Here is a 26,135-nt window from a genome sequence, read left to right as displayed (position 1 = left end):
ACTGCAACGGAAAACAAATCCCTTAAAGAAAACAGTAAATATGATGATTATGTCTCCAGTCTGAACTCCACACTAACAAGCATCCTTCCAGCTGTCCGGCATCCCACCAATGACTAATACAAAACATTTCTGCTCAGTCTGTCATTAGCCGGCAGACAGACATTGGCATGTCAAGAAAATACTAAAATATAGGGCTCCCACAGACATAATGACAGGCAAAAAAAAAAAGAGAGAAGTGGAGTTTGCCTTTGGCTGCATGGATAGATGTGATGTGTGTGTGTGTGTGTGTGTGTGTGTGTGTGTGTGTGTGTGTGTGTGTGTGTGTGTGTGTGTGTGTGTGTGTGTGTGTGTGTGTGTGTGTGTGTGTGTGTGTGTATTGATTTGTCTCCAGAATAAAATGGTGAATAATGTCCGTGAAAATCTTTGTAATTTGTTGTGGACTGATAGTCCAAACCTCAAAGATATGCCATTAACAAAATGATCAAAGAGAAACCTTCAAATGGAAAATATTCATAAAGAGTACCCATTTCATGTTGATCAAAAATGGACTTGTATAAACAGACTGACTGTGCATATTACAAACATGAAATACTCATTCACTGAAAAACTAAACAGTTTGAGTGTTTCTCGGCTACAAAGCCACCAACAACTGACCTCAACTTCTTACTGGAACCCTCACACAGCCTCAGTTTCTGAAAAGCTGAAAACACAAATCCATCATTCACAACTTGGTGCTGACAAATCAATGCAATTCAGCCAATTCAAGTATTCAAAGCTCAACTGTTCCAGCCGGGGAGAGCACGATCGAAATCTCTGGCTGGAATCCACAACCACTTTGTGAATGAGTCATCAGTACTCGAGAAGTGTTTCTGATTCATTGTGAAGATGCATGATAGTATTTTACATGTGAGATAATCAATATTGCGTGTGTGTGTGTGTGTGTGTGTGTGTGTGTGTGTGTGTGTGTGTGTGTGTGTGTGTGTGTGTGTGAGTTTGTGTGTGTGTATGTTTGTGTGTGTGTTGTCACTTAGATCGGCTGTGAATCATATGCAAACATCTGACTTCCAGGAAGGCTAAATCAAGACTTATAAATGTTTCCACACTGAAACTCATCAGGAGACCGCTGAGTTTCAGTGTCACAGAAAATCTCTGCGGGGATAGCAAACTCTGTGCTCTTGGGAATAAAGTCAATAGACATGATGCTAATTGGGAATTTGGTGTGAGAATGTGTTCCTTATTTCACTTCAACTGAGACATAACTGTTAATTCTGCTAGCACACACACAGAAGAACCAACACAAACAGGAATTGAAACAGTCCATTAACCCGAGGAAACTTCTCATGACTAAAAAGCAAACATTCAGGGAGTGTTTCTTTTCTAAAGATGACAAAAGCCAAACTCTTGACCCCAGTTTGCTTCCTTACTGTGCAAACACAACCACACACCTATGAAAGTATTGGCCTTAAAAAACACAAGTTTTAAACAGCATTTTTATTCTGTTACCATTAGTCTCGCCTATAATCAACATTATTCCAACAACAAAAACAGGAGCGCATTGGGGTAAACACACACTACACACACTATCTGTGATTATTGCTGCTTTGGAAAAGACACAAAGGCCCGCAAGTATCCATCTATTACACCATGTTGCACAAATGTGTGCGCAAACAAGAAATCAACACCACTGTATGCATAATGTGTTCGTGTCCCAGCATTAACATTTTCAAGATAAGCTGTTTGGGTGGCCAAGTTATTTGACTTAAGTCTCACGTTAAATCTGCGAGGAAACATGTGTTACGTTGCAAAAGGCCCCTTTTGACACAAGAAAAACGCTTTCTGGTTCAGCCATGTTCTGCTCTAATAAGTGGCTTCCGTCTGTCTTTGTCAGAATCCTACCCCTGTCTACAATCAGCCAATCGATCTCCAACAGTTTCCCTCTCATTCTCCTTTTCTTTCCTCTCCTTGTCTGTCCCTCCCCCTTTCCTCCCCACAGGGCGGCTATGGGTCAGCTCTCTCTCGTGGTCTCATCACTGGATCTCTTGGAACCCCTGAGGGAAGCAGGAGCGCTGGCATCCGATATAATCTCAGTTAAAGACATTGAACCATGACATAGCCTGGTGCACGGCTGAGGGCCAACAGCAGAGCCCACTACTCTCTGACCCTTGTGGATCTGCATTCTGCAACAACACATATAAACAAAAACATCAAATGTGCACAGCGCTTCAAAATCTTAATTCCAAAAAGTGACATTCCTTTCTTTCGAAGAAAGATGTCTCAGACATTAAGCAAGAAGAAAATAATTGTTTGGCTGTATAAAATCCCCAACCAAGTAATCTTGTCATGTTGCAGAAAATCTCATTATTTGCTAAACAAGCGACATCCTCTCTCTAGGGAGAGGTTTTTTTCAGAGCTGAAAATGTAAAAAAGGATTTTTTATCACATGGTCATCAGACTTAAAGGTTATCAAACCATTCTGTTCAGATGGTTGTTTGTACATGCATTACTTTTCCAGGTTTTTATGTTTTTATGTCAGTGTGCATTGGTGGCCAGAACAGATCTCCTTGAGCACATACCACTGAGCAAAAGAGAAGTGAAGACCGCAGCAAATATCCAACTTTCAGAAAGCTAAGAAATCTGTGAGGAAGTAAACTCTCTTATGAAATGTATCTGAAACATTTTTCAAGTGAAGACGCTTATCAGAGATTGAGAACTGCACTGAAACCGTGAATTATAGTTAACCTTTTGTTGGAGGTTTACAGAGGGAAAGCTGTCTGCCATGGAAAATATAATGTCCAGTCTAGCAAACTTCCTAGTGTTACTTCCCAACCCCAGGGGCATGTTTTCTGTCTTTTGTACATCAATGAGTCAAGGTGTGATAACAGTTGCATCCTAATGACTAAAACAACAAGAATGCAGACCTCAGCAGGGTGCTGGGGATACTGCATCTTTTTAACATGTACCCTATAACATGTGTTTTCATACGTCTTAGATGGTAATACACATCACACATTTTGAAGAAAGCCTGGCAATATGACACAGCTGGTTCATTCATAATAATTTGAAAAGGCGGGTAGTATAAAGACCGATACGATGCAATGAGACAATAAACCACTTTGTCAATCACCATCATTGTGGTGGAAATCTCTTTAAAGTCAACCAGTGTATTTGGGTCAATGTTGGAAATGTCGCAAACCAGCTAGAAAAAGCTGCTTCATGGTAATATTGGAGTTTGATATTGGTTAGCTATAAAACCCTTTAAACAAACGGAAGACTTTTTTCCCCTATATAATGTAGTAGTACTGTGGTTAGTACTGGCTGTCCAAATATATATAATATAACTTGTATTAAAACTAGTGTATTAGTAATTGAGTTTGCCCTCATTTAGTTTGTTCCAAATTGCCAAAATCTGTCCCGGGCAACAGCTCATGTATCCTGACCACTTATATTAACATGATGCATTGTTGTCGTTTCAAAGAGAAGGCCGGCAGGTGTGAAAGTCGCATAAAGAATACAACATTGTGTGAACGTTAGCCCAAGGAATAATTGTCGCTTTGTTGCCAACCCCGAGTGTTACAAAACTAGAGTTTATCCAACGAAAATACATGTTTGCCATTCAGCTAACATTGAACTTATTATATTTGAAAATATTCAGCTACGGTCTGGTGGAACCTGGAAGAAGCCAATCCAAGTATATTTTTTAACTAATGGAAGACATTATGTGAGGATATTGGGCTATAAAGGAAGTGTATAAAGGGCAAAAGTATTATCAGCAATGTGAACTTCAAAAAGGGTACAGTATGACTCTGAAAGTTGTTACCTCAATTATATTATACTGATGCATTGATATAAACACAGTATTTTAATGATGTTGTGGTAGATGTAAGACTGATTCAAGTATTTATTTTATGTTATATAATATTGGACAGTTCAATCTTTAAAAATTGAGCAGATTTTCATTGTTAATCATATTTTTTGTTTTCACAATCTTAATCAAAGCTGCTGTCAAATCAATGTAGTGAAGTAATGTAAGTAATGAAAAAATGTTACCATGTTGTCATTTTAAAAGTTGTGGAGTGAAAATATGAAATGGCGTCAACTTAAATACAACATTTCTAAGGATTTCCATACCAGCCACTCCCTACAAACTACTGTTTTGGTCAGGACACTTGGGGAAACACCACAACTCCACACCTGTTGCATCTAATTCAATGTAATGTAGAGGGGGCTTTACACACACACACACACACACACACACACACACACACACACACACACACACACACACACACACACACACACACACACACACAGGAGTGTTTTGATTTACTGCTACACAACAGTGATTGTGAAAGCCAGTGGGTGCTCCCCACTTGTTCCTGTTCCTCCATCCTGCAGTCATGAGGGGTTCTCTGGCGCTTAACCAAACACACAACGTCTGCCACATTCAAAGATAAAGTTCACATTCCAGTATACACCAATAATGTCTTTGTTTTTCTATGGATGAAAATGAAGTTCAGATAAGTCACTTTTAAAAACCCATGTATGGCCTGTTAACATGTATCACAATAGTTTGCATATTGTGACATCCCCATGGAAACCACCACTGGTAGATTTGCGCCAAATCGTTGTGAGAACACACACAAACACACACTTACGCAAGCACCCACGCAAACATGCACTATTAAACTACTATAAGGTCACCAAAAGCCACATGCTGTGCATCTCTTGTGCCAACTAGCCCTGTAGATGTGATGCCCAGCAGCTCAAAGACCGAAGATCCTGCTTGGCGTTATGATGGGACATGAAAAGAAAACTTTACTTTTGTGGCTAAAAAGTCTGCGCCATCATCCCCCACCAAGGGGAGGCAGATCCCTTTAAATCTGTCTCGAATAATTTTCTCGACGATTTGTAGTGAAGAAAAAGGGGTAATTTTGCACGGGAGCAGTACATGTGTCCACATTTTTGGGTCAGTTCTTCATTTTTGTGATTATACCCCATGTGGTTAAGAGTTTAGTGATGGTTACAGCCCAGACAAGAGACGATAATACAGTCTTCAAAACATACTCACGTTCTCCGTTATCTCGGATGGGCACCCACCGCAGCACGACGACTAACCAACAAGTTGGACTTCGCATAACGGAAATGTTTTGAGAAGCATCTAAAGTAACTCAAAAAGGTGTCGGTGGTGAGCAACAGGAAACTGGACATCAGTGGAAAAGCTGCATGATAAAAAGTCCGTCGCTTTCTCTGTCATTGTGAGTGCACGCCACAGTTCCTCCGCTACAAACAAAAAGAGGAAAGAAAACTTGAGCCACGAACTTGACGCGGAAAAAAAGTGGCGACTCCTCATTTCCGCTGTCAAGTTGGAGGGAATTCACAATTACACTTCCGGCTGCTATCTTTTCAAAATAAGATAGCTGGTATTTTGATTCATAATATTCCAAAAATATATTGATAAATAACACTATAATTGTCAAATAAATAGTGCAGTCAAAGTCAGAGATATTGGCTTTCAAGAGCAGATATATAAAGTAGCATAAAATAGAAATACAAAAAGAACAATACCTCAAAACATATAGTATACAAGTAATAGTTCATTCTTAGTTACATTCCACCACAAAGTAAATATCAATATATATGTCAGTTGAAGGTTAAGTCCTTCTTTAAAAATTATACTTGAAGCTACTAAGGCAAAATTAAGGCTACTTAAAAGAAGCATAAAAGTTAAAGTACTTGATTGTCATGCAAAATGGGCTTGGTCAGTTTTACATTATTTCACACATTGTTTTCTTTTTAATGCATTGTGAACAGCGTTGTGTAACAAGGTCTTCCATATTATGTGCTCATTATTGGATATTAAAACCCTCATCTGTAAATACATAATTTCAACAAGTGCTTTTATGTTGAAATAAGGCAAGGAATTTACGTGCTGAGTTAAGTACTTTACAATATGTGCAATATGCATAAAGGATCCAGACTCTATCAATAATTCAGAGACTCTTGTACATTAACTTTGTTAGCTATAATCTGTCAATATATGTCACTGTTTTAACAGTCAATAACACACTGTTAAATATCCTACATTGTTTGTATGATGTAGCCTAAAGCGAACAACAACAAGGGCGGATTAAAAAGAGCAATTGTTGACTCAAACTCAGGTGGTGCGACCCATGGGTGCGATATTTGCTGACAGTCAAAGTAAATACACCACACGTGCTTATGGTGCAATCAGAGGACCTAAAGGGTAACATTTGTCTTCTGTATTTATGGGTTTTAAAGTTGCTCGGAAAGAAAAGAGAAAATGGAAACAAACAGGCTATTAATTAGGAAATGTATGTGTTCTGTCCTTCGAAGACTTGCTTGGTTCTGTCAGCAGTAATTAACATTCTAATCTCCAGAAAAGAGGGGAGCCCTCTTTGTATTCCTTCAAAGGTTTGAGAGTACTGTAACCACAGCCTTCAAACTGGGGCACAGCGCCACCTGGTGAGGGACAGGCTGAACAGCACCAAGAATGTGTGTGGTTTCATGAGGCCAGCCCAGGCTTTACACTAATCCAGGGGACAATCAGCGGTGCAACGTTGGTATATTAACTCAGGTACTGTACCTAAATAAAAAATGTAAGGTATTTTACTTTGCATTCTTATTTTTTTTTGCCGTTTCATATCATTATTTCGAAACAATCCTAGATTATCATGTTTGCAAAGTAGAATCTACCCAGATGTATATAAATCAAATGGGCCCTACCTTTAGCTGAGATATTAGTGACATATTACACATTAATGCATACATAATTATAACCCAGTGCTTTAACATACAGCATATCCTTCAGAAATGTGTGATTTCACTTTTGGTACTTTAAAGTTGCAATCTCAAAGAGCACTGTTGTGGCGTTTTATCTATGGCAACAAGCAGTAATCAAATGTGTCCATCACTTTTCAGGGACACACACAGTGTTTTAGCTTGTGATTTTTATCGGGAATGTCGCCAGACATAGTTCTTTCTTCTGTATTCATGCAAATGCAATGGGCATTTATCAGTTGGCAAAAGTTTAAATAAACATGCTGTTTTATCAATTAAGAATATAATTAACATACGATATTTTGGCTTAACCAGCCATACTAATTAAAAAATATATATATTTTGAAGAATAAACTAACTCAAGTAGTCAGATATAATAATGACAGGCAACTGTTCACAACATCACATGTTAACACTGTTTATTTCGGGGTTTACAGTAAATTATTTATGAACAAACCTCTTTTCATGGGACCATATCATCACAACAGTCAATCAACAATATTATTGGTTATTTATATGGTGAACTATAACGTTACACACTTTACTACGATTGTTTAATTCAAAAGAGAAAAAGAGCCTTGACAATTTAAAAAAAGTTAATTTAGATTGCATCTCTCATTTGGCACTTTTGGAGAAAGGTTTTTCATTTATAAGGTTCATTTGACACATTGACACATTTCTTTAAATATTGTTATTAAAACCAGAATTTTGTCATCCATAATTACAGAAGCGCTGTTCTGGAGTTAATACAATTGGCACTACTACAATCTTTGTGAAAACATGTCAAAAGCATACCACTTTGATGTTTCTGCAAAAAAAAAATGAATGGAATGAAATCCACACTTTACCACTACTTCCCACATTTTCGTTTCTGTACAAGTCAAGTGTATAAGAGTTAAGATAGCGCTGTGCAATATGCAGACTTGTCAAAAGTGGTTACCAGAGCCTTTGCAAAGAAAGAAAGAAAGAATAGCAGCAGTACAGTAACCCTCTCAACACAGTGGCAATGGATGCAAGTACAATAACATAGTTATTATAGGCAACAAAGGAAAATATAAATCAAGAATGCAAATGTTTTTGTGATTGAATATAGAAATACAAAAGAAGTATAGTAACACAATCATAAAAAAAGGCCCAAGACTGCAGGTGTTATTTTCCAACAAGGAAGAGGAAATTATTGAAGTACAAACCAAGAGGGTAAATGTTCACACACAGTTCACAAACACACTGTATGATTGAATTAAAATGATTTGATTGTACAAAAAGGAATTATAACATAATTACAATGGCAAATGAAAGAGTCCTCCGAGTCCAAGACAAAAATCTCCTTCTATGAAATTCAAGAGTCAAACGAGAACTAAGTGACAAGTACTCTTGTGACACAGCATCATCTGGCCACAAGCTAACAAAGGCTAAAAATACCAGTGTGCAGCTCTGAGCGAGACATGCAGCTCCCACCACGGCCCCTAGCAACTGTCGAGAGGATGCTCTGACCTTAGCCACCGCAACGTCTCTGGGGTGAGATGTGCTGCACTTGGGAGAACGGAGCGGAAACTGGTCTAGTTTTTCCTGACACTACTTCTTATCCCAAAGTTACAGGAAGTTACAGGAAGCTGGAAATGCTGAACTTGAATGGAGTTAATTGTCTTGGTGCCTTTGCCATGAGATTATAAAAATGTCATCAACTGTACAAACAGTGCTCTTTCTTTATCTCATCAATCTTAAAGCAACAGGATTTCCTCTTATCTTCTCCTCTGTATGCTGCAGATAACGTGTCACTATAGCAACCTGATCCATGTGGATTAGTTTTGTGCAATGTCTCCAGATTGTTACTTATGTGGCCATCTTTATTTCATTTGCATAGAACAAAAACACCTTTACCATCACCGGCTGGGATCAATAATACACCTAAATGAGGAGTTTTAAGCAGTTATTTTAGACCCTAGGTACCTGATTTTGCATGTAAACATATAGAAAACATACTTTATCAAGGTTGCTACAGCTTTAATGAGATCTGACCCCAATACAATTACATATTTTGGAGTAATTGTAAGCTAGAGGAAGGGAAAAGACATCTTTAAAATTGGTAATTTAAAATAAAACAGCGTAGTACTAATCAAAGTACAGTACAAGGCTGGTCAAGTCAAAACTGTATAGCATCTTAAAAGAAAAGCTGATGCTTTAATAAATTAGTACCATTTTAAGTAGGCCTACTTAATCTCAAATGTTTATTATTGTCCTTACTGTTTAAGAATTGATTCCCCTGTGCCAGACAAGATATGGAATCAATATAAAAATGTGTTGGTCTGTTTTTTATGGGATCAGACTGCAATGTGCAAAAAAGGTCTCAGTTTTGTTGCCCCGTGCTGGGTTGCAGAATGATTAGGAAGGAATGATAAAACTGCAGAAAAAGAGATAACCTTTCTTTCTCAATAAGTTCACTTGCTCTGCAGCCACTGCACTCTCAGTTCCTCCACCTCTTTGCCATACCAGTCATGGAGTTTGGAGAAGCAGCCAGTGCCAGGGGAGACGGGGCTCTCCAGAGAGGCTCCTCGTCTCCTGCGTGGCACTGGTGGAGCCCTAACCCCATCAGCCCCTGGACCACTGTTATTCCCAGAGTCTGAGCAGGCCTCCCAGGCCGCATAGGAGGACGCTTCCTCAGCAAAGCCGTTAGCCACTGAAACGGCTGGTTTACTCCACGCAACTCCATTCTCCTTAGAACAATCGGAGATGAGCTGCACCTCATCCTGGAGGCTCCTCTGGGCAGAATAGTTGACTGCCATGGGAGGGGCACCTGATGACGAGGATAAGGAAGATGTCGATGATGAAGATGAAGAAGAGGATGCTCCGGACCTGGACCGTGACACCTGGTTTCTCCTGGAGGGTTTAGACCTGCCCTGCAGGCCTCCAACCCCAGCCCCGACACAGTCACCTCCTGCTGCCTCCTGGATCTCTTCTAACTGCCTCTCCAGCTCTTTCACCACCAGCCTCATGTAGTCAAAGCTGGCCCTCGACAATGCTTTCACCCACGACTCCATGCCTGCTTGGTTTTCAGAAGCCATCTTGTACACCCGGGCTTTGGCACAGTCAAACTTGATGGCGAAGGCGAACTCCTCTGCTGACTCGCACAGCTCCACGGTGCATCCTTCAAGGACAATGACACCGATGGGCTCTCGGCTCTCGCGCTCCTCAAAGTAGAAGAGCATGTTTCCCTTCAGGACAAACCAGCGCCGGTGATACGCTGTGTTGCGCTCTCCCTTTTTGAACAGGAAGCCTGTCTTGTCTGGCGGTGAGTCACAGGTGGCGTAGTGCGCCACGCTGCGTTCGTTCAGCTTCATCCTCCTTTTCCTCAGCTGGTTGTTTATACACCTTGGAAAATTTTAAAAGAAGGCCAAAGGGATTACTCCATATTCAGAATTCAATCATTTGCCTAGTTGGTTTTCACATACAAGGAAATAGCTATTGTGTACTGGTCATTGACAATACAGTATAAAGCACCAAAGCACAATGTAACTGTATAAAATGTAAGACCTATGCAGAATGTGAAAGTATATATTCAAGGAGATGTGCAAATGTTCACACAGAAGCATGTGCAATGTACAGAGATAAAAGTACAGTAAGATGAGCATTAAAACGTGTTAACTACGCTAAAGTAATGTAGTTCAAGGATACCATAATACTCTGTGGCTTTTCCTTGCAGCACATTTTGCTTATTAGTTTCTCTCTCGTGTGTTTATCAATGTTTCCTCAAAGAAAAACCTGCAGACTCTTTGCCCTCAGTGATACTGGATGTATACTTCTGGTTTATTGCCTGGTAATATAAAATTAAAGGAAGTGTGTTGTTTTATGATCAGGAGGGCAGAACAGTTTATTTGCTAGATTGTTGTTAAAAAATAAAAGAGGTCAGTGCACAGGGTTAGCTATGAAACAAAAAGAGTTCGCCTCAGAGTTTTATTCCTGGGAACTTTACAGGGGCAGATGTTTGCGGAGTTTCAACCTACATTTTCTGGTCTCCTCCCCACAGAGTCCTCCTGACAGCCTTCATGGCAGTGCAAACACCTTTCCTTTGTTTTACCCGTCACACTAAAGAAGCATGGGCAAAACCTCTGGCATGGTTTTGTAGTTGCACTTAAACTATATTGTAGTATAAAAAAACGACTCATGTGCACATGTGCATTTGGTGGTCATTTCTTTTTTTACTTACGTGTTTATCTCATATCCACCTCTGTCCTCCCGTCACATCTGAAGTTTATAACTTAACATGTCTCCATCTTCTTTTGTGGTTTTCTGTCCCTCCAAGAAAAAAAGAGACAAAATGTTACACACATATATTTTCACTCCAAAACGGCCCAACCTTCAGATCGTAGCGTTTCTGTTTTTAACAAGAGCTTGTGGCAAATAAGTGTGTCTCAGAATATGAGAGGCTAACATGTCACACATTAGCTATTTTTTCCACCTCTGCTAGCAACAATAGTTTGGACAAATGATTCACACTGCTGGCTTGTGGGAATGGTCACAAGCTTTTGACACATCAGCACTTTGCGGAAATTCATTTTGGGATACATGTATATTTTCGGTAGTACACAACTTTACATGAACACTGCCTGAAAAAATAAAGTGTATCTCTGTGCAAACTAGCTTAACGCATTTAGCGTCTTTAGTGAATACAAATAAGCATCTGTCGTCAGCATTTTCAAGAGAGCACTAGCTAGCACTTACAGTTGTACACCGGCAGTTAGTAAAACTCACATTTATGGCAGTATTGTAGTAAATAGCTATCAATTACCTGGAGATACAGACGCCACCGCCTGTCAAAAAGATACAAACACTGTCGTTTATTTCTGCGTTATCTCTCTCCGTACTTTCTTTCCTTTTCTTCCCTGTAACGTGACGGATAGTGAGGCCGCATTGTTGTGTAAAACGTCGATGGCACGACTGGGCGGGGTCGTCATTACAGCTCTCCTGCCGATGGAACGTTCACATTCCGGATGAGCTGTGCCTTAAAACAAGCGCACCCTATATTTGCCCTTGGAGTGGTTGTCTTTGGACAATATCGCTACGGGCTGAAGAGGTATGCAGAGCCACCTGCAAGATTTGTGTTTGTGCCTCTTACAATACAGCCAATTCCACCACCTGTGATTGTGCACTCAGTAACACGTAAACGGCAACAATTAGTTTTTAGTTTAATTATTAAGACCTGCAGCATATTTCGGCTTGTCTGATGTGGAGGGGAAAGTAGGGCCTGATCATGCATCGCCGGAAGCCACTCTAGGTGGCCCAGGATTTGAAGGAGTTGGATTAAAATGTTACAAAAGTGCATTATAATGACAGATGAGTATATTGTAAGTCCCACTATATTAATTAAAAGCTACTGATGGGGAACCGCAGCCAATAATAGCAACTCTCATTGTTGCCGACAGCAATCTAAACACACACTGCAAGAGTAATTACACCTAGCAACCATGCACAAAACATGTAATAAATGAGCAGCTCATGCATGATGCATGCTGCTATGCATACTAATTGATGAAAATGTGAAGGCTTACAAAAGGAGATGGAAAAGCATTTTAATAGACTGTTACAATCAGGGTTAATGTATGTTAATTAGATGATTGTTAAAAAATAAAAATAAAAACTTATTTTTCCATGACCAAAGTACTGACTGACTTTACTCAGTGTAGCTACAGGGTATGTTGCACTAATTTGTTTGTTCATACTATGCCCTGTTGTCCACTGGTTTATAGTCAATGGAGTTCAGAATATCATGAGCAATTCATAATTCATTGTATTATGAATGTTGTTTAGTATGTTTAAACTGCTTACATTGACAATAATGCCTTGATTATTGCCAAGTTGTTGAAAACATTAAGGTTTTCTTCTTCAGTAACAACTCTTTCCATTTACAAATCCTCAAAGAGCTGCACAGGGAAACGAGAGTCTTCCTTTACCATTTTTACTTTTTTGAGTTTGGTGCCCTTTTGCCCAAGGGTACCAAGATATTGAGCTTAAGAAGTACTATTCCAATGCAAATTTGCTATGCCCATTTTGTGACACATCCAGTATTTGCTGTCCTGTGACCCTGTCCTACATTTTAAGGCATGGAGCTTTGGGCCGTTTTTCTACTGCAAACGACGATGATGAGCAACTGTGAATTCATTGGAATATCTTCTGGAGACAGCTGATGGCCTTTAGCATCGCCAGCCTGCTATCTCATCACACTAATCTTCAATTAACTGATGCAGCTGCTGGTGCCATTTAATGTAGAATATTCCTCTTTCTGAAAGGTTTCATCACAGCCTGGATTAAGGGTGTTGATCTTGCAGCCGGTTTAATTTCTTCAATTTGACTACCAGTTCACAAAGACTTGACACTCTGAAAGAAGCATTTTCGAACTAATGCTAATGATAAATACTAAATACATAAAATCAACCATTTCTGCAGTTGAATTGTTCAGTCCATAAAATACACAGACACGTTGACATTTAGTGTAAAGTGTTTACTTCTCACAAGGTATTTTCCAACATTTTGTGAAAACACAACAAAATATCACCGAAAGCTTTTTCAGACAGTCCCCTTATCTTTAAAAGTGATTGATCCAGAGTGATTCATTCATGAACTCAGTCTCTGTGTCCAGTGAGAACAAAGAGGTGGAGTTAAAAGTGTGGTGCCTCCCGTCTGAATATGAAGAAAGGGTTGTTGCTCTCCATTGTACATTTCCAAAAATGGTATTGATCAAAAAAGGTCTATGGAAATGTTTCTTTATATTCAGTTTGTCCTGATGACCCACTTTATAATCTCTGGTTTCTGAAGTGCTATATGAATAAAACGTAAAGTAGACATTTAACGGTTTTATAGTGGCTATAGAGACTTCATATGAGGAAATGAAAGGGAGATCTGCTTAACTTTGTATTATGGAGAGCAGAGCAACCTGCATGTTGGAGCAACCAACAGACAGCCTCTCCACAGAAATGCATAGAAAAACACAGTGATGGCAGGACAAAGTGTAGAGTCAGGTCATGCATTTATTCAGCCCCAGGCCTACCGTGTGAAAAAGCACAACTAGGTATTTGGTTTACGCCATTAATTTGCTCTACCTTACAAGTTATTCTCACACTACAGCCCATTCTGTCAAGTTTCTTGAAGTAATATTACTGAACCACTTTTTTCATCCATACAAACACCATCCTGTTGCTATATATAAATAACTCATCATGCTATGCCCTGCTGAAAAAACGCACCTTCAGGGAATGTCAGCTTTCGTCAAAATACCTCTCAGTCATCCCACACAATATCAAAAATATCATCTCTTTAAATGTTAAAGTCTCTGTAGAAAAATGCCTGAAATATATAAATATCACACACGTACATGTATATTTGTATACAAAGAAAATTTGATGCAAATTATTAATTCTTCCACGATCTTTTAAAGCTGTAACTATGGCACTATAATGTATCTCTGCATGTTATTGTGAAAAACGTATCTGACATGGCACCAGTTGAGCATATAGATTTTGATGTATGGTGAACATGTCTGGACACAGATCAGTGACCACATCTCCATTTATTTTCAAAACTTTCCAAAAATACACTCTGATTGACCATGGCGTACACTGACCAAATTTAATTTTCCCCTTATCTGCAGTCCAGAAGTGTTTTGCTCACTCGTTGGGCTCTCCAGACACAAACAATTACAATTCTTAAAAGGCAAATTCCACTGTTTCAGTGGAGCTATTGATTTCTATCGGAGTATGCACAGAACAAAAGTCTGTGTAGACATCAATCAAATACTGGCTGACATCATTTGACCCCGTCTTGTACCTCTTCATCTTAACCTGCCTCTTTACTTTCGTAACAGGGTTTTAGTAGCTTTCTAATCTTTATATAGCTGTTTCTATGTAACAAAAATATCTCCTCATCTATCAATTCATCTACACTCACACTTACTGATACCCAGTTTCACAGTTATATCACCCTGACACAGTTGTGCCTGGAGGTTGTTCAGTGCTCTTTAAGTCTATAAGTGTCTAAATGATCTCCTGGTGATTGAAATCCGTTAGTGATTTATAAAAATAAATAAAAGTGGATGCTTGGCCTCAGCTCTGGCTCCTCGTGCCTCGGACAGCCAGGGTTTGTCAGTGTATGGAACAAGCATCCCTTCCACTTGTATCTCAAGTATCTCAATGGGCCCTGGAGAGGAAAAAGAGGAATCACATTAGTGAGAGTTTCTGACTGCAAATGAAGAGAGCCACTTGACAGAGCAGTCGCAGCACCATCAGTCGCTTTTCACAGCAAAATGAAACAATACCAAGGTATCATGGTCAATACACAAGCACCCAGACACACACTCACACAAATCATCAAAGTTGAAAGGTTTGGCATATTTTCCTCCATGGATTAAAAAGCCTTCTCTTTGTGAAAAGCTTTGTGTCTCTCCGTAAATATCCACCATTTTCCTAGCATTTCTTAGTCAAGACTGCAGTGCTTCAATGAGCAGAGAACCCCATCTGGATCCTTGTGACTCTTCTGATCCTGTTGTTGGGATATTATGTACCTTCCCTGAGTAAGGTGCAGCTGATGCTTCTAACTTTTAACAATCTCCAAAGCAGCGTGAAATCCTCACATTAAGTTTGTTCATCCCTAAAGCTTAGTAAGTTGCACTGAGCCATCTCAAGCCCTTTGAATCTCTCACACACATGGCTGCATGTGCTATTGCTTTTGCATTCTCATACACAATTAAATGCACAAGTCTCTCTTTAACATTAAAATGTATGCATATGAGTGTGCACAGGCATTTTGACAAGGACACACAAACATGCCCACTCACTTTCCCACATCATGACTTTGTCTGAGTCACTGAAAAAGAAGCACCAAGACAGCCTGTATCCATGCCCAAAGTACACTAGAATACTTTTGAATGTTTGGCAATGTAGGTCACGTCTATTCTAATGAACTTTTCATATTGTATCTCTGTTACAGATGTAAAGCCTCTGGCATGCACCACTACGATTATTTAGCTTTCTGTTTAATGTTTTCCTCATTACATTTTCATTTTCAATGATCATAATGAAATGTTCTACATTGAGGGAAACACAAATCAAAGTAAATGATGCATGCAAAAGGGGGGGTAAGCAAATAGACAAGTGTGTCTCTTGGCAGACTATCACCACTAACAATCACATGGAGAAACAACAGCTAATTAATATTCACTGGCAAAATATGTGTCTCACTCTGACACATTTGTGGAGTTTATTGCACACTCTGCACTTTCCAGGTTGGAAAAAAGGATAAAGAAAATAAAGTTGAAGAACTACAAGCAAACATGTGCTTATTATGATGAGACATCAGAGTAACAGGTTTACATTTACAAATATAACTGTAACAATATGAGATTTTACACTAATTATGGAAGCACTAAGTTATCTGACGTCAGCAGGACGTTGGGTTGAAATGAGCTAAATACATTATTATTTATTAACTGAAACATAACAACCAGGATTTTCTTATTTATCTCAGGAAAGCTGTTAGTAATACAAAGTTAGGAAACAAAGGATGCAGAGCATGCTGCAGCTCTGGAAAGAAAAAGTCACTGAACTCTTTGATTAAAAATGGAAATTTTGCCAAAGGTGTTGCTGTACGAAGTGTCAGATATGTTATGATAATAGATATTGCACCCACATAATAGAGCTACATGTGCGCAAAGAGATTATGCATACAGCTGCTGCCTGAGTGGGAGTAAAGCATCATCCAAGGGGAGAGGAAGAAAGAATTAAAGAAAGAGCGAGAGAGAGAGAGAGAGAGAGAGAGAGAGAGAGAGAGAGAGAGAGAGAGAGAGAGAGAGAGAGAGAGAGAGAGATGTGGGCTATGAACTGGAGCTGTAGGGAGTAGGTCAGTGCAATTGAGTCAGTCCTGACTCATGATGGAGGAGGTGGAGATCCACCTCCTCCCTGCCCATTACAGTACAACTTCATCGTCAAGCCTGGAACACTGAAGCTCAGATAGCCATTATAAAAACTGTGAAAAAATCCTACATCCATGGTCAGAGGAGCAGTGGTTTCTGTGGTACAGGAACAATCTGATAACAAGTCATGGAGGTATTCAACAGTGAATGAAGAATACAAACATCAGGAACCCATTTTGCAACAAGAGCTGGCCAGCCGTCGCAGAAGTTCATAATAGTTTCTCCTACGTCCCGCTGTGGGGGCTATATGTTATCTGACATAAAATTCCACAGCATATTTGTAAGAATATAGGGGAGATTAAAAAGCAGGACCTGTCTTGCCATTTTATATTGTTAAAGGTGCAACAATAGGCTTGACATTGTGGATAGAGTTGAGGTTCTAACCTTAATTCATTTTTGGTACAGATTGGCATGTGTCCTAATCGCTTGGCATCAAATTAAGTCTGATTAAAAGCCAACAGTGTTTGGTCCATCTGGTCATAATCTGTAAACTGTCTTTTTTTTAGGCTAAGTTTTTGTTTGGCTGCTCGTGTTTGGATAATATTTAACATTTTTGAACTTTACACTACAGCGCATGCAATATAACCAAAATGACTACTGTTTGATTTCTGCTGGTTGACCTTTGAAGTACGTCATACGCCCCCACTTACCCGTTCCCTGTCTGCTTCTTCACTGTAAACTGCCCAATAAGAAAGAACATGCCTCAAAATGTGTTATCTGAAAAAAAAAATCTTTTGGTGCTTGTATAGAGTGAAACGATTTTTAAACGATACCCGCTCTATAGTGAAAACCGCCCAGGGTCCATCAATGTACTGTTTTTAATATTTTTAAGGCATTTTTTATTCTTAACTATTGAGCTGCAACATGTACATTTCAGCCAGGTATTTTTGCTTTAGGGATGTGGCTGTAAACATAAATAAAGAATTAATCTAACCTTATTTTTCCTAACACAGTTCAAGGCCTTAAATCAAACACACCTAGGGATAAGAAATGAGCTGCAGAAATTCACAGTTTTCCAGTGTATTCTGTGAATCATACAATTCAAAGGCCACTGTGTCAATTGAATAGCACGTTAGCAACTAAGTCAGTGCTACAGTAGCAAAAGCCCTTCAGAGCTGCATCGATTGATAATACTGGCTGCACTCCACTCTATAGCATGCTGCTCTGTTTTGAGTGAATCATTAAGACCCATTTACACAAGGTTCATACAGCGGATGTTCTACAACATCAGGACAAATATGCATCCACATACAAAAGAACCAAAAAAGCATCAACATCAGCATCAGCCTTTACCGCATCACTGTTTGTCTTTTACCAACTCCTTCTCTGCCTCTACCCATCACACATGCTCTCTTTCCTCTCTCCTCTCTCTCTAACACTTTTTCTCTACCTCTGTGTTCTCACCCACCACACTCTCTTTCTTGCTTTTCTCATGGCTGAATATCCACTGATCCCTAATCCGGACGCCAATTTTGGATTTTAGGGTCAGCGAGGTCATGCATTGGATTTACTCATAAGTGGATGCTTTTCATACCCTGACTTCATCAGTCTTAGCTTTTAGGCTTCCGACCCCCACATCCTTGAACACACACACACACACACACACACACACACACACACACACACACACACACACACACACACACACACACACACACACACACACACACACACACACACACACACACACACACACACACACTACATGTTATCATATGCACAGTAGCTACAGTGTAGTTATGGCAATGAACATGTCATGTCCTCTGAGCACACAACTTCCCCACACCTCTTTACCTTTTCTTACTTACTTTAGTTAGCTTTCTCTCTTTCCCTTTTCTTTCTCTCCATTTTGCTGCAGCAGCAGCAGCAGCGGTTCAGTGCTTTGTTGAGGCTAATGTTGGTGCAAAGGCTGTCTGAGGCAGTACTGTTATCTCATGTAGTCTAATCCGGCTAATTAAGGGCATCACTTGAAGGAAAGTGCTACTATTCTCATCCATCTCCAGGGCATGCTGTCTCCCCAAGTCTGCCAAACTGACATGTGCTTTTACACACAATATGCACACACAAAGACAGTGAACAGACACACTTAAAGATTATTTGATACTCAAATAAAAACGGATTTCAGACTATGGGTTTGACAACATACCAGAATTGCCTACCTAAAATATTACATTTTAATAGTTTCTAAATAACACAAGAATAAGAATATTGTGTTGGCAGATGTTTAGCTTTGTGGCCTTTTTGTTTATCAGTTCATCTAGTTGCATTTTCACTATCCATTAGTGTAATTGTTATTTTGTTTTGCTTTTGCCCAGTCATGGTAATAAACTCTCTCTCCACATCTCTACACTTGTATTGTGAGTGAGATACATTAGTCAAAATAGAGAAAAACCGCACTATAAACAAAGTTAAACAGGCTTCATTAAACATGCTGCATAATAAAGGCTAATAAAGTGGAGAAAACAAACTGCTTATATAGACGATGACAGCAATATTACTGTTGATTTATATTACCTTCAGGAAATAAAGTAACAAAGACATAAAGTCCAGCATGTCTCTGGCTAAATCTCTCCACGCAACAGCAGAATCTATTAGCTTACTGCTCACGTTGTCTCACAAATATCACACACCGAGTGATAGTGGGGGACTGGACAAACGGGAGCTGAGTTTCTAAACATGAAATTATATTAGACAGTGATAAGCTAGATTTTTTAAATTACAATTCGCCATAAAGCTATCAGTAGACACAAATCAAAGTGGCAGTTTTGTCATCTAACACTTCTTGCTCAAGCACCATGCCTCTCATGTCATTTACTCCTACAGCTGACACAGCAAAATGGGACTTCTAGAGACAAGAGGCGATGAAGGAAGTATGAACTCACTTTCTATTTCTCAGTTTTCACTTTTCATCTTGGGAGGCTTGTGTGAAGATGACACTAACTGTCTCCAACAACTCAAATGTGGGTGCATCCTATATTGGCCTTGTGTGAGGAGACTAACTTTAAATGTGAATGTGCAGGTGCTAGTGTATGGGATGATATTTAAGGCTTTGGATGAGAGGTAAGCTGTCTTCTGTGAAACGTTTAAGGTCCCATTGCTTTTTTTGTAGATACTCACTGCCTATAAACATCACCCTTTGAACACACATACTGTACACACACATGAATATACAGAAAATAAACAAATAACATGTATGCAGACAGACTCACAGTTATGCGTTAATGCACACATGCAATTTCTCTCTTTCTTCCTCCCTTTCTCTTCCTGACAAACACACTAATACATGCACAAACACTCACCGCTTCTTCCTGATCTCTCTGTGTACATCTCAGCGCCCATGGCGGTGCCTTTCTCTTTCTTCCACTCACTTTGTATCCACGCTTTCCCCCAACTCCTGCTCTCTCTGTACTATAATCCAATGTTCAATTGGAGTAGAAAGTGCTCATAAAGTAGAAAACACTATGAAAGATTCAAGATTTTTTAAGTAAGACAGAACAAGGGGGTTCGGCGTCAAACTGTGGTGGTGGTTGATTTGCGTAGGATTGTTTTCTGGGGCTTGTGGGAAGGCATGTGAGGAGGCACACAAGGTAGAGGTGTGTTTGCTGTTGGTGGAAAACTGTGGCTGACCGAGAGGCCACCATTTTCCAACATTGGTTCATGAGGAAGAGCATGAGAAGGAGTGGAGGACGAAGAGCAAAAATGCACCGGGCTGAGCCTCAGGTCGTTCAGCTCGGCCTGTAAATGTAGTTCTGTGTCATCTACATCATATTGGAGGTCGCAGTCTGGGCAGTAGCCATGGTACTGGACCTTCTCATTGAAACGTACACGCTCCCTCTCACGTGACTCCCTGCCAGGGGCTTTCGGGCATTTGTTCTTTTCATGGCGGAGAAGAGGCATGGGCCTGGGTAATGTAGGAACAAGACCCGACTCAGGGATTCCACTGTCATTAGCAATGAAACACGGCATGGAGGAGAACAAATCCCGGTTTGGTTTAAATGTAAAAGCCCCGCCATTCCTCATTAGAGACCCGGTAGCCTTGGATATATTCCCTGATAACACTAATGTCGGATGAGGCAGATTCTTAATGTTGTGATCTTCGGCTCGCAGCGGGGTAAGTCTGGGTGGAGGGAGGGGAGGGTGGGGCTTCTTGAGTACAGTGAGGACTGCCAGAGGGTTGACCGGGTCGATGAGTGCGGGTGGTCTGAAGATGCAGTCATCGGGGAAGATCTTTATTTTCTCCAGGCTGGAGGCGGTGGTGGTGGTGGTGGTGGAGCTGGAGCTGGAGTTTAACGTGTCTGTCTTAGAGCTGTCTGTCAGTCCGTCCTCCTCCAGCTGCAGGTCCCCAGTCAGGGTATCAATGTCATGAACAACCTGGAGACAAGAAGAAGAAGTGTCACTCAGGTAATAAAAACGCTGATGTCTTTATCTCGTCAGGTTCTTAATTAGTGAGAAAAATCGCTATTGTTTTAAATGTAAAGAAGACACAAATATATTGATTAATGGGATTTAAGATCTCTATGACAGCCACTCTAAAAAAGAAAAATCACTGCAATTTATTGGAAGAGCCCTGAGCCTGCCAGATGTGATAAAAAACAACAATAAAGTGCACCATCACAACTCAGAGAAGTCAATATACCAACTATATCCTGTAAACCAAGACATAATTATCTTTATAATAATAAACGTATTTAAGGAATCAATGTAAAACACATTCTTAAGTATCAAAAGATGAAAATCTACAAAGAAAAATGGGTATGGGATAAAAATAAACTGTCAGTCTTCTTCTAGAAGAAAGGAAAACATCAGTAAGGCCTGTAATGTACTGCTGCAAGTGAGTAAGTAAGAGATTGATAAGAATTTAGCAAAAGAGTGATTGCAAAGATCACATTTAACCAGAAACAGCGTAAATACATATCACACTGAATCAAATAATCTGAGAGAAGATGCATCTCGCAACAACAGCACAAATAACAATTCATTATGTCGTGAATTCACTCCAGGAAAGCAACCTTGGTATGACCAAAAGTAGAAGAAAAAAACTAATAATTTACAAAAAGAAGAGAGACATGCCAAATCATTAGAAGGCTTAACTCCAAGCAACACTATATGAAAAAGTAAACACTGAATCAGTTGTGGCGGAAAAACAAACACAGTGTGCCCGGGGGGGGAAAGGACATTAGAAATGCACTGTGGTGTAGTCCAGTGAATATATTCTGAGAAATGAATGGGGGCACAAGAGAACCAAATATTTTTCAATGAATTTGCACGCTTAACTGTACACTGCAGACCATGATGGTAAAGGATGGGCAATAAACAAAATGATAATAAAGAGAAAATGGCATAAATGCCCTGCTCAGAGCAGTAGAACCAAGTTGGAGATTCTGTTTCAGGACAGTAGATATTCAGATAAAGGTGCTTCCTTTATTCTGAGGAAATGCGTTTTCACAGCCTGCTTTGGGACATATTAAAAAACTGCTGGGGCAGAAATGGGGTTTGTTAGTAAGGGTTCAGCAGCACAAATTGTGATTGTTCTGTACAGACATATAGATTGCAACTGTGTAAGACATGCTGCATTACTCATTCTTTCAGGGCATGATGGTGAACTGAATTTGATGTAATATCCACCAATCAGATGCATAATAAAGACTGATGATAACACAACTAAAGAGTGACATACAGTGATGTACTTAGACAGCATACTTAAAATACTTCTGGTTATTATATGAATGACTAGTCCGAAACACTGATTCCATTGTGTCTACTTAAAGAAAGCCCTTGCATTGTAAAGCACATCCATGGACACAGTTCTCATCCCATACATTTGTCATGATGTGACAATACCTAAAAGGGATAACATTGCAGTCATTCATAAACTCCCCAAAGTGACATCATTAAAGATGACCACATGTAAAAAAAAAAAAAAAAAAAGGTAATTAAATAAAAAGTATAGACATGGTTTAAAAATAAGATATCTGTCAAAATCATTCCCCTTTGAGAAGATGTGTTTCTGGTTCTCTTCTCTTGAGGGAGTTATTCATTTTTCTAAGCCCCAAGCTGAAAAGTGGTCGCTTAGTCAACATATATTCTGAGCAAACTTAAAATACATATATCATAGCTGAAATACAGTTTGAATGAAACATGAGAAAGAAATCCAGTAAGAAAGGAAACTTCTTTCTACTTTATTCAAAAGATAACTGTTACAATGACAATGTGTTTATGCTAATTTTCTGAATTAGTAATGCTCATCTCAGAGTACGCCAGTGCTCCCTTTAGGTTTTGAAATGCATGTCCAAACAGTAGCTTGAGAGGAGGCTAAAAAAGAATTAAGACTGGTTAGTAGAGAAAGAGAGAGTAAGAAGGGGTGACTGGGAGGGGGAGATGAAGAGAAAGATAGAAGGCTATGGCAGAGAGGCCAATGGAGCTAAACTCTCCATGCAGTCTTTAAAAGGATAATTTGTTGGGACACACACTGTAAGGTAATACCAGTATCCCAGTGCGCAGCTCCTGCTGTAGGCCAGGCCGCTCTGTGGCTGTGCCAAGCATCTGGGCAGGGTCCCTCCTCAGAGCCAGGCCCAGCTCCAGCCCTGTCTGTGAGTTACAACAGATAACTGCGTTTCAAATGGATTATACCCTAAATACTGGCTTTGATAGTAACATCCCTTGAGGTATGTGTTTGGTGTGCACAGTGTCAGAATTACTGATCCTTTACATCATTTCCTGCAAACAAAAATACAAAATAAATAAAAGGTAAGCGGACACATAACACACACAAAAAGAACAATAGACAGATTACAATGGCTTGTTGTTCTCATTTTTCCTCTGGTGCCTGCTGTAAGATACTGTTAACCACTGGAAAACGCAAAAGCAGCGTAATTCAGCTCAGCATGGGGAGCAGAGATGCAGAAGGAGAAAGATGCTGTGTCAACGGCCCATCCATAATGTAGGAACCAGACGCTGTATGCAATAGGGTTTTATTAAAATGACAGCCTGTCTTGTTAGGGCAAGAGGTTGAGCAAAGCAGGCCGGATGCCTGGTGTGTGGACAGTGGAGGAATGTAAACATGATAGCAGGTAAGGCTCAATGTTATATCTACTGAGATGGCAGGATGGCATACAGAGATTGGCAACTGATGAAACACTGATTTGAAGCAAACACTGTAACACATGAATGAACCCATGTGTCTACTCGATAAGAACTTGCTGTAAATAAAAACATCAAATATACTTCCTGGCTCCTTCAGAGAGCCCTAACCCTAATAATCTGCATCACTGACATTGGAGCATCCAATCAAAAGTGCTTCCAGAGCTTTGATCTTTAACAATAATGTATAGGGAAGATAACAAAAGACAAAGAGAGACATAGGTAAAGAAATACAGAGCCACTTCGATAGATTGAGAGTGAAGACAAAATATAAGGCAGCTGCTATGGGAGGAGATTGTTCGCAGCAAACAACACTCAGCATTAAGATGATGAAATGCACTGAAAAACACCTCCCGGGTTGAACCATCTTGTCCATTAAATATTAACTGTGATTAAAATGTTTTCACTTTCATGGCAGCATGTGAGTCAGGGCAATGACGCTGCCTTGTCCTGTGATATCACACCCCACATTCTCCTGTGCCAAATGTGTCTCATTTTGGAGATAATTGTCACATGCAGGTGGGCAGGGAGAGTTTGTAAGTGTGTTTGTGTGTGTGTGTGTTTGTGTGTGTGTGTGTGTGTGTGTGTGTGTGTGTGTGTGTGTGTGTGTGTGTGTGTGTGTGTGTGTGTGTGTGTGTGTGTGTGTGTGTGTGTGTGTGTGTGTGTGGCCTTTCCCAGTCCCCAGTAGGATGGACGTCCACCTCCCTTGTCCTCAGTAAAGGATCCTTAAAAAGAGAATCCCTACAGCCTGTAGCAATAACACAACACATGGGGGACTGCTTATGGGTAAAGCTATGTATGGTATTTCCTGGTCATTTACCTCTTGGAGCTCTTTGGCTACATCCTTGAGGTCTCCCAGGATGGTTTCCAAATTCTCAACGATTGTCTTGATCTCCTTTTTCACTTTAACTTTGGAGACTATTACTCCTTCAGCCACTGCATGGGGCGGCCCGGACATTCTTCAGTTTATGACACAGTTTATATCGTGAAGGATCCAAAGTCAAATCCTTGGGTCGCCACGCTTCCACTTTGCCAACGCATTTTTTTATTTAGTCCTCCGTTGCCTTCACTTTTGATCCTACATCACGGCCAGCACAAAGCCAAGTGGCGACGGGCAGCGGTCTGAATCTTCAACTAAGCATGCGCAATAGTGCGTAACACAAAAAAATAACGCTTATGTCAAAATATTGAACCATACTGTCTGCGAAACGGCGCCTGTCCACAGGTATCTGCAGCTCACAGTCTCATGTCCAATAACACAAAACGACACAAGAATCCTTCACGTCCAGAGCTTGCTAAATTCAACATTTCTGAGAAAACGTGCAGCCCAAAAGCGTTGAAAAAACAAAGAGAAGGACACGAAGAAAGAGTGTAGGATACAAAGGCAGTTATCCAAAGCGTTACACCGCCGCTCGTTTCTGTAACAGTCCATAATCCTCAGGCATCGACAAGATGGTAAATGTAATCCTTTTCCCCAAATGTAGGCAACACTTCTTTAATAATGAGCCATCGCAGAAAGCCGCCAGGTATCGAGACCCCAGAGGCACTTTCCTCCGAAATAGACTTGGTCAGTATCATCCTTCGCATCCATCACAGCAGCCTCCTCCTCCGAGCGTCTGCGAAACCGACGACCGGGCGCAGAGCACAAGATGCTCTCTCTCTCTCTCTCTCTCTCTCTCTCTCTCTCTCTCTCTCTCTCTCTCTCTCTCTCTCTCCCTCTGTGTGTGTGTGAAAATAACTTTTTTACACCCCCATTAGCTCTTAATAATAATGTATGTGGCAGTGACCCTGAGGGTCCTTTGCACGCTGGGTTGCACCTATGAAAGGTTTTCAGATTTATCCAATTGAATTATCATCACAACATGTGTTATTCTAGTTCAGAGAGTACGTTCAAAACATGTGTCTTACATGTCTTTCTATTAAACGTATCTTATATTTATTTCACATTTAAACATTTAAATATAAACTTCTAATCATTCCAAAGGTTGAGGGGGTTCAAGGATTTTTTAAAATTATGTATGGGGTCCATTGCCTGAAACTGATGCTTCACAAGTTGTATTTGCTTTAAACACAATTTTATATTAAAAGTCAAGTCTGAAACAACTCAAGGGAGTCAGTCTCAAGAAACACTCTTTATAAGCCTTTACAAAAGTGATGAAGATCTTAAAAATAAAAAAGAACAACAAAACACATATAATAAGGAAATACTTATTTTAATTTATTCTAAAGCAATTCAGGT

At 39.9% G+C, this 26,135-nt stretch overlaps 3 protein-coding genes across 5 annotated transcripts in view; all 3 read right to left on the bottom strand.

The window, feature by feature from the left end:
* Positions 1–5,330, bottom strand: part of sh2b3 (SH2B adaptor protein 3) — a 44,073-nt gene extending 38,743 nt beyond the window's left edge. For both annotated transcript variants that reach the window (XM_063897409.1, XM_063897408.1), the window contains exon 1: positions 5,069–5,330. The gene's annotated coding sequence lies outside the window, so the exon portion shown is untranslated. The remainder of the gene's footprint in view (positions 1–5,068) is intronic.
* Positions 5,331–7,202: 1,872 nt separating this feature from the next.
* Positions 7,203–11,719, bottom strand: pheta1 (PH domain containing endocytic trafficking adaptor 1). 2 transcript variants are annotated; one of them, XM_063898240.1, is made up of 3 exons: positions 11,585–11,719; positions 11,003–11,091; positions 7,203–10,167 (listed from the first exon to the last, which is right to left on the bottom strand). In XM_063898240.1, exon 3 carries the CDS (start codon positions 10,134–10,136, stop codon positions 9,237–9,239), a length of 900 nt encoding a protein of 299 aa, XP_063754310.1. In that variant the 5' UTR covers positions 10,137–10,167; positions 11,003–11,091; positions 11,585–11,719; the 3' UTR covers positions 7,203–9,236. The 2 variants fall into 2 exon arrangements, with proteins under 2 accessions (XP_063754310.1, XP_063754311.1); XM_063898241.1 differs by having other exon boundaries at positions 11,003–11,085; positions 11,585–11,698.
* A 1,633-nt stretch (positions 11,720–13,352) lies between these two features.
* Positions 13,353–25,491, bottom strand: prr16 (proline rich 16). Its single transcript, XM_063897983.1, has 3 exons — positions 24,717–25,491; positions 20,056–21,127; positions 13,353–14,985 (listed from the first exon to the last, which is right to left on the bottom strand). The coding sequence occupies exons 1-2, from the start codon at positions 24,852–24,854 to the stop codon at positions 20,267–20,269; spliced, it is 999 nt and encodes a 332-aa protein (XP_063754053.1). The 5' UTR covers positions 24,855–25,491; the 3' UTR covers positions 13,353–14,985; positions 20,056–20,266.
* Positions 25,492–26,135: the final 644 nt, after the last annotated feature.

The sequence above is a fragment of the Eleginops maclovinus genome, chromosome 12 (genome assembly GCF_036324505.1).
Source record: "Eleginops maclovinus isolate JMC-PN-2008 ecotype Puerto Natales chromosome 12, JC_Emac_rtc_rv5, whole genome shotgun sequence".
NCBI classification, from domain to species: Eukaryota; Metazoa; Chordata; class Actinopteri; order Perciformes; family Eleginopidae; genus Eleginops; species Eleginops maclovinus.
Note: the sequence above shows the minus strand (reverse complement) of the source record. Positions and strands in the feature narration are given on the sequence as shown.

Bases quoted from the DNA above. Each gene is read 5' to 3' on its own strand.
- pheta1 (XM_063898240.1), bottom strand. From the start codon at position 10,136: ATGAAGCTGAACGAACGCAGCGTGGCGCACTACGCCACCTGTGACTCA.
- prr16 (XM_063897983.1), bottom strand. From the start codon at position 24,854: ATGTCCGGGCCGCCCCATGCAGTGGCTGAAGGAGTAATAGTCTCCAAA. The intron at 21,128-24,716 runs GTAAATGACCAG...TCTTGTCTCCAG, and splicing joins TAGCCAAAGAGCTCCAAGAG to GTTGTTCATGACATTGATAC.